The following is an 8810-nucleotide window of genomic DNA, read 5'->3' as shown; positions in this document are numbered from 1 at the left end:
CACTAGAAAGCTTTTAACAACTCCTGCAATTAAATGTGCAAAGATTGAGTGTAACAAGCCGTTCGGTGTGATATAGCTAGCTGCCGCCGCGCCACATGCCTGCGAAGCTGGTGTGTTACGCCGAAGGGCGGTTATACCGACTATACAGATACAGAAGGAGTTCTTAACACATCACAGACAAAAGTTGTAAAACATTGTCTCACCTGTACAAATTATTTTCTGAGCCCTCATCATGGTTTGGACAGGGAGGTAGGAACATCAGGGCACACCGAACTAAAAAATAAAGAACAATTTAGTTTTATGCTACACTGAATGATGTTGAAATAAAATCACTATCATGATAAATTTTGAAACCCAAAAGCATATTGTGTATTAATGGTAGCATGCCATGCCTCAGAGTTACCGGTAACTAGGAAGAAGTGAAAAAAGACCCAAAAATGTAACTTGTAAGTTGTAAAACATTGTCTCACCTGTACAAACTCTTCACTGTGTCTTCAGGTCAACTGGTTTGCTGGTCTGGTTTGAACAGAAGTTGCCCGTCATCACAGGTTCATTCCAGTTAGGACAGGAACGTCAGGACACACCTAACTACATGAAAATGTAAAAATCAGTGTTATGTCCCCGACATTTTTTCAGACAACAATGAATGATCCTACTACAAAATTATAAATTCTTCAAAAGCAAAAGGTCATTTCCTTTAAAGAACCTACTGGCAGTGTGTCATACATTGGAGTTCTTCACACATAAAAGAAAGTACAAAAGTAGCATGATGATGATTGAAATTGTAAAGCACAATGTCTCACCTGTACAAACTCTTCACATCACAGGTGTCTTCAAGTCAACTGGTTTGGTCAGCCCTCATTTGGTCTCGTTTGGACAGAAGTTGCAGTCATCACAGGTTTCTCCCAGTCAGAACAGGAACATCAGGACACACCTGGATATAATAAGAATGATAAGTGTAATGCCAATTTTTTTCCGTAACATGTTACTGGTAGTAAGTTCTAAATAAAACAAGATGGTTTAAGGTAAAATGCACAATTCAGAATTTTCTCACCTGATAGTCTTGTACCTGTCACTGGTGCCTCGTCTTCACAAGTCTCATCATCTCATCTGGACAGGAACACCTGCACAGCTGGCAGACCCTTGGGACTCAGCCATCTATGATGATGTATAAAAACAAGAATTGGTTAGATCCAGTATTTTAAGCCCAATTTTAATTTGGTAACTGACTAACTGTATACTACGACAAAAATAAATTGGACAGACCCAAAACCAAGCGGTCAGGTTCTTCACAAACAACTGAAATAGGGGAGCTAGTGCAGCAAAAATTAAAACTCTTTGAAGATTTCACTTGAGTTAACATGATTAATAAATGTGGATGAACCAAGTAGAAGGTACTGGATAGAACTACAGATAGTTATGCCTTTATATAATTATTATGAATCTTGTAAACTTGGAATGTTCTTACAAGAAATTGAAGTAATGCAGAGTGAAACTCATTAACATGAAGTACTGTACAGGCATCAAAATTAGATAGATACAGACAATGCGTACAGGTAGATACAAAAAGGAAGATATGACAGGACATTTAGTACAAGTTAACAAGCAGACGCTTCTCGTGCTTGTAAAGCAGATGTGATACACCAAAGGGCAATATAGATACAGATACAAATGTAGCATAGAAGTCTGTCTGCAACTGGTGGATGTCCCAACTACTAAGTACCTATATATATGCTAATACCAGCCCAGAAGAGAACAAGAAATAGTCATGCGTTCAAGTACCAGAGTTATCAACCAAGGATTGGGGTGTTCAAGAATTCATGCTTTCCTAGAACTATCGCAGAGTGGAACTCGCTGTTACCAAGTACAGTAGGGGAATTGTCATTAGATAAGTTTAAACAATGTTTAGAGTTAGATGTTCAAGGGTTAGGTGTAACAAGTCGTTCGGTGTAATGTAGCCAGCTGCCGCCGTGCCGTGTGCGTGTGAAGCTCGTGTGTTACACCAAAGGGCAGTTATATCGGCTATACAGATGCTAGTACAGAAATAATGAAGATGACAATGCCTGCAGTTATCAATTTTCCTGTTTCTCCATCCTACGTAAAAACATTATAGAGCTTCACATGAGAAAATGCACCAATAAGAATTGTCTAGTACACGTTTTATGGGCCATTGTTTTAATTCCATCTCAGGCAGAAGTAACAGAAGTGTATGGAGCTATATCTTCGTTATCGTAAATCTTACTTGTAACCTGCTACATGTATATGGAAAGAAATATAGCCAGATAATCAACCATATTATTGAACTTACCACTCTGGTTTTGCATAGGCACTAGGCATGCTACTTTTCTTCCCTATGTACTCCAAAACTTAAAGCTATTGGCCTTTTCAGTTCATATCAGTGTTCCCAAAAGCACTCAATATCTTATTGAGGTATGAGATCTCCGAAGTCTTGTTCAGGCAATTTTTCGACAGGAACATTCAATATATCATAGGATTTATCATTAATTATGCATACATACCGTACAATCCAACAAGTGTTCCAAAATTTCCAGCGAAACAGATTTGCGGTACCGAAATTAGCCCTTAGCTTTTCCAAATAACACTCAACAGGGAAGAAATACATACAAGTGTCCCACAAAGACATGCTATTCAAGAAAACAGCTTGATAAAAATGGTGAAGTTCAAAAAGGTTTCAAGCAACAATGAGGGAGACAAACGCAAAGAACTAAACGGTCAATATAACAGAATATAACGTGGTTTGTTGCTACAGACTTGTTGGAAATACAACATGTAACGCTTAGTATACATTAAAGGAGATAATTTGTTGTCTTACCTCAAAAGGACGTCGAGTCTTCTCAACACCGCGCCGTCCTTCCCGCCATTTTTATTTCTTCTCCAAAATTTCTCCGTCAGAAAATGCGCATTTTCTCCTCCAAACATCCAAAGAACGGCATAAATCCACCATGGAAATGTTCCTACTGTTATCTGCACACTTTAAGACGGACAATTTGAAAAGAAAAAGCCGAAAATGTGCGCTAAAAGTTGGAGGAAATTTCCACACAACCACACCCCACGCTACAACGTGCATACACAGCTGGACTGCACAAGTTACATCGGACCGTACCATAGCTCATTACATAGGGGTAAAAACAGTTCATAATTTTTGTTTTTGTCAATATATCATCACTATTTCATCCCTGGGGAAAGAAACCTTCATAATGATTATGCTTAAAGGTGAGTAGTTTGGATTTTGTTTTCTGTGACAAACCTAGCAATAAGAATAACGCCTGCCACATCAAGTGTTGATCCCCAAACTTAATGGACCTTTCCTATATTCCCGCCTTCTCGTCAAAGCATAAAGATGCAAATATTTAACCAAAATGCAGCCGCTACCTCATTAGTCAAACCGCTGATTGTCGTGTTATCATTGGTTGAGCTGATAATCTAATCTGCTGGCTAGAATTATTGAGAGATTGCTATTTCCTTGATTGAAGAGTACAACGAGCATGCTGGTACAGACAATATCATAAGAAAAATCATTGTATATTTTCCGGATGGTATGTTTCCAAGGAAAATTTGCTCTCTCTTTGAAACACAGTTTTCAAGAAACTGTATTATTTTTCAATGACTGTATTTGTTGCATGCATGAACTGTAGCACAGAGTACTAGCCGCACACAAACGCACCTGTCCTTGGTGCTGAACGCCATCCACATACACGTAAACACTCCTGTACCTGGTGCTGAGTACTAACCACACACAAATGCACCTGTCCTTGGTACTGAACGCCATCAACATACACGTAAACACTTCTGTACCGGTGCTGAGTACTAACCACACACAAATGCACATGTCCTTGGTGCTGAACGCCATCCACACACTGTAGGCAAACACTCCTATACATTGTGCTGAGCACCATCCATACACAAACGCACTTGTCCTTGGTGCTGAACGCCATCCACGCATCAACAAACACATTTTTCACATACGCACTATTTTCCTGTTACGTTAGGATTCTTTTATCAGGATGATGATAATAGCCATCTTAACAATGGTAGGACACTAAAACTCTTCACAGCTATCTATGGCGTCATCACAAAGTTATGAGCAAAGTTATTGTTCGTGCCGTTTGCCACAGTACGTTCTGGAACGACATTGTATAACCACGGCGTAGAACAACAACAGAACACAACATTGCCAAGAGAGCATAGAGCACACGGCCTTACGTGTCTGTGCGTGATTTTGCGATGTTTTTAACCATTTTTGTCTGATAAAAATGGACCGTAACCGACCGGGTTTGTTGCGCAGGGGAGCAGCCGCCTTTCTGGTGTGCTTCCAGACCCTAGCGCTACTCACACACGGCGGACGAAACAGAGAGAGCGGGACAAAAATAAGTGTGGGGATCCACACCGTCAGCGTGGCTGAAAAAGCCAAGTATCGCGTGGTGGTTCGGTACAAGAAGAGGAGACGTTGTACCGCATGGAAGAAAGTGGCCACCCAGGACTGGGACTTCACTGCAGAGTTTGCAGAATGCGCGCCACAAGAGATGAGGAAGGTTAAGGTGGAGTTGCAGAAGAAGAAGAAATGTAAGGAGAAAACTATCGGAGTTACCACCCTGGACCCGGCAAGGGCTCTACAGCCAAACGCGTACGGCCGGCCGGTGAAGGATTGGTACGTCTTCGATCCACCCAAGAAGGGACGACCAAACAATTACAAGAATGTGTGTTGTCTGGAGGCTACCGTAGCTGTGTACGGTCCGGGAAAGACAACTACACAGAAGACAGGTGAGAGGAATCTACTGTACTTTCTATATTGGACGTCTGTTTGTTTGTTTGTTTGTTTGTTTGTTTGTTTACTTCTTTGTTGACGCCCAGCCCTGCCTGTATGTTGCCATAAACTTTACACTGCATTACATCAACTAAGAAGGTTTTGGTCCTCACATAACAAGTAGTTACCCACAAAGAAACGAAAAAAACTTAACATACAAAACAACCCAAAAGAACGTTTTTTTCTGCACATTTCTTCCGTGTTTTAGTCCATTTTTCCTTCTTTTTCTGTCGGTACACGTAAATTGACCTTGCGTTAACATAGAAGACAACATACTTCGTTAAGTAAACAAGTGGCCGACTGAGTGATCCACGGAACATTTCAAAATATGACGCTAAAAATGTGGAAATTATTTCTTTTTAGGCTCCCCTACCCCTAAGCCTTCTGTGGGAAAACTTCGCACCAAACCGGTGAGCGCGACTGAACTGAGGGAGAAATATGGGACAAAGAAGACCACGTCTCAGACAGTCGGTGCAAAGAAGCTGGACAAGACTAACCAGGGCAAGCCCGCAGCACCCTCTAGCGGAGACAACACGAAGCACAAGCCTGCGTCTTCATCGCCAAGTGCAGCGAACGGCTCTCCAAGTTCGACTGCAACGAACGGAGCTGGGGATGTCAAGCCCAGTCGGTTCCACAGGTTGTTTGGCTCCTTCACCAAGAAGAAGAGTGAGACGACAACGTCCGTTGATGAAGGAGGTAGGTGTTGCTTGCTGTACTTTCTGTACTCTGCCAGAAATATCTGTCTGTGTCCGTTGGTCATGTTCTTACTTGTAAACATTTAGATCTACTCTACTGTGTTCGTAAAGCTTTCGAATTGGAAGACATGGAAGGGCAGTTCTTTTACGTTCGACCAGTTCTATATTCGAAATTCTAAGTTCGACGAGCAAAGATTGAAACGTTACAAACTGAAATCGCAAAAACATTCTTGTTTATAGTCTGTTACACGATAATTCTCCAAGAGTTGGCGTGCTAGAAATTTGTTATTTTTCTATCTAAGCTTCCACAAAGCCTCATGAGAAGACAACTGGTGAGACAGTTGTGACTGAAGACCAACTGGAGAGATCTTCGGAGAAAGAGGAGACTAAACTTGCCTTGAAGTCCGTCTCCCAGCCAGTTGAGGGAGAGAAACCAGACAAGAGTGAACAGGACAAGCTACCAGCGTCCCCTAGCGAAGACGACACGCAGTGCAAACCTGAGTCTTCATCCCCAAATGCCTCAACAGCCACCTCACCAAGTTCTACTTCAACAAAGTCCCCAGCAAATGGAGACAGAGATGTGAGGCCGAGCCGCGTTCGTCAGTTGTTCGGCTTCATCACAAATAAGGGTGGCAGGACGACAAAGTCTACCCAGGGAGCAGGTAGGAGATGGATTTATACTACTGTATTTTCTGTACCTATGTCTGACTTGTTCAGCGTCATATGTTAATCTTTTCTAAATATATAAGCTGTAATATTTTGATGGTAGTTGTCGATGAGGGCAAAAAAATGATATCTGAACATCGCAAGGACTCTCAGTTTTGTTGCAACTATATCAAGTGTACAATATTTGCGGCGATTTCAAGTTCTTTCTCTTTTTGCAGTGTTGGTATGGCACTGCAAAATCATTGACTACATACTTCAGCTAACAGTTTTAACATGAGAAACTACATTTAACGCTTTTTAGTTGTAGTTAGGCTAAAGCATGTTCTCTATCGTGTTATTTTTCTATTTAGGTAACGCAGAGGACTCTGACGTTACAAAGGAAGAAGAAACAGTTGCAACTGAAGACCGACTGAAGAGCTCTGACAACAAGGAGTCTACACTTGACCTGAAGTCTGCCTCCCAAACAGTTGAGGGAGAAAAACAGGGCAAGACTAGCCAGGACAAGCCCTCCAGCGGATCCGTAGAACGCACAGAGCTGAAACCTGCATCTCCCTCTACGACAAGCACTTCTGCATCAAGCTCAGCAGCAACAGACAAGTCCCTCACCAACGGAGAGGGCGACGCCAAGAAGAGAAAGAGTGAGCGCCCTTCCCGATTCCGACAGTTGGTCGGCTTTATAACAAAGAAAGACGACAGCAAGACGACAACGGCAATTCCAACAGCCAAGCCGCCACCCCCACAATTCACCGACCCAGTCTGCAAAGAGGTGATGTTGTCCATTCACACTCTATGGGCTGAACTGTTACCAAAGAGAGCTCATTCCAAAGAGCTGTTAGCCTACGCCAACACTCTCATGTCTAAGCTGGAAGCAGCCGCCCCACACACAAAGGACAACACCATCCTCAAGAACCTGTTCGCTAGGGTTCCAGACTACACTCACTACGAGCTGCCAGAGATGGCAGGTTTGAGCCTACACGAACTGAACCAGATTCAGAAGACGGTTGTCTTCTTGATTGAAGATGAGGAGAAGCGAACGACGTACTTTAGACGGTGGTTAATCGATGACATCTGCCGGGTGGCCTTAGAGGAGGCTCCGCAGATTCTGGAAACAGCCGCCCCATCTACTAGTGTATGAAGACCCAAGACAGCAAAGGAGCATAAAGAAGTAAGACTTTTTTTTATTTACTTCATAGGTCACCACAAAACAAGGCTCATGGGAGCCACTTAAATGTTTTGGGTTACGGAACAGTCAGTGAGGACAGATGTTTGTTGACCTTAGACTTGAAGAGTTTAAGATTATACTCATAAGGAAAGCAATCACGAGGTAGCTTATTCCAAAGTGATGTTGTTCTTGGAAAGAAGCTTTCAGCATGGAACTTCCTCCTAAGAGGTGGTGAATGGGCTAGTCAATTTTCACAAAAGTTACTTTTTACTATTTAAGTCTGATTTATCAACTTTTCTTCACATCCAAGTAAAAATAGGTTCCAAATTAGCTACTTTGCAATTGAACACAATAAGAACAATATAAAGTCCCAGATATCATTGTGCCACTTCAAACTATCATTGATCAAGTATTTGTGCCAAATGACAAGACTTAATATTAATGTGACATAACCATTGTCCTTAATGTATAATGTATAATTTTGGACTTCTTGTTCCCATAATGTATTACTTTTAGTTATAGCTACTGTTAGGCCACACCAATTAAATTTGTTGCTTCTCGGATTCGCCCTGTCCATTTTTTTCCGATTTGAAAAAAAACAAAAGATTTTACATTCTGAATCAACTGTAAGATGCTCAATGAAAGGCATATTTTGGCCCCTACGGTTGAAGAAAGTCCCTTTCTTCCTAGTTGCTAAAGTTTTTCAATGTAACAGTGCAACTTTATGTCATTTAAAGTTCAAAATCTATTGTTTTCTTTACACAACAGTCTGGTATGTTGACATCATGGCTCATATTGTAACATTTCTGGCTATCATGGGGTGCCTTGGCCTGTTTTTTTTTTTGCCCTGTTGCTTCATATTTTTCTGAAAACATCTGAGAAGCAACAAATTAAATTGGTATGGTCTTACAAAGGTATTAGTTCTGTATCATTTATAAAAGTAAATACAACTATTTATTCATATGTTCAGAACCTGTACCAAGCAGGGCACACAGGAACTGAAACTGTTGTTTTTGTTTGAAACTTATTGTTTGTTGTTGTTATTTATGTTTATTGTTTGTTGTTGTTATTTATGTTTGTACAGGGAGGTGGCTCCACTCCACAAGAAAAGAGGCCCACCACCCCACCTGAGAGAAAGTAGAAGTTTTTTTATTTGGATTTCTGGAAGCGATACTTATTTGATATCAAAAAAGCTCTTTTTTTTCTTGCTTGTAAGACCAAACTGTTAAAAACATGACAAAACCTTTCAGTTTAAGGATGCCACGATGATTGAATTTATATTTTTCGTCTGTTCTAAGAAGGCAGAAATTTATGCTGGAAAGGGTGTATTTTTTCTGCCAATCTTAGAATATAGGCAGATCAGATATTGCAAACATTTTTTGTATCGAAAAATAATACACTCTTCCTGAAGAATCAGATTTTAGAACAAGGTGCTTTTTACCTAGAACCAGACACTGTAAGA

At 41.0% G+C, this 8810-nt stretch overlaps 1 protein-coding gene across 1 annotated transcript; it reads left to right on the top strand.

Annotated features, from left to right (window-relative positions):
* The first annotated feature begins 4209 nt into the window (after positions 1 to 4209).
* LOC109480093 lies at positions 4210 to 8489 on the top strand. The gene is made up of 5 exons (XM_019782251.1): positions 4210 to 4782; positions 5189 to 5521; positions 5823 to 5983; positions 6686 to 7315; positions 8433 to 8489. Exons 1-5 carry the CDS (start codon positions 4275 to 4277, stop codon positions 8487 to 8489), a joined length of 1689 nt encoding a protein of 562 aa, XP_019637810.1. The 5' UTR covers positions 4210 to 4274.
* Positions 8490 to 8810: the final 321 nt, after the last annotated feature.

This window comes from Branchiostoma belcheri, unplaced genomic scaffold, assembly GCF_001625305.1.
Source record: "Branchiostoma belcheri isolate BF01 breed outbred unplaced genomic scaffold, Haploidv18h27 scaffold108, whole genome shotgun sequence".
Classification (NCBI taxonomy): Eukaryota; Metazoa; Chordata; class Leptocardii; order Amphioxiformes; family Branchiostomatidae; genus Branchiostoma; species Branchiostoma belcheri.
The sequence above is the reverse complement of the archived record's forward strand: the minus strand, read 5'-3'. Positions and strand labels throughout refer to the sequence as shown.

Coding starts and splice junctions, on each gene's coding strand:
- LOC109480093 (XM_019782251.1), top strand. CDS start 4,275: ATGGACCGTAACCGACCGGGTTTGTTGCGCAGGGGAGCAGCCGCCTTT. Junction 4,783..5,188: donor GACAACTACACAGAAGACAG/GTGAGAGGAATC, acceptor ATTTCTTTTTAG/GCTCCCCTACCCCTAAGCCT. Junction 5,984..6,685: donor GTGAACAGGACAAGCTACCA/GCGTCCCCTAGC, acceptor AAGACTAGCCAG/GACAAGCCCTCCAGCGGATC.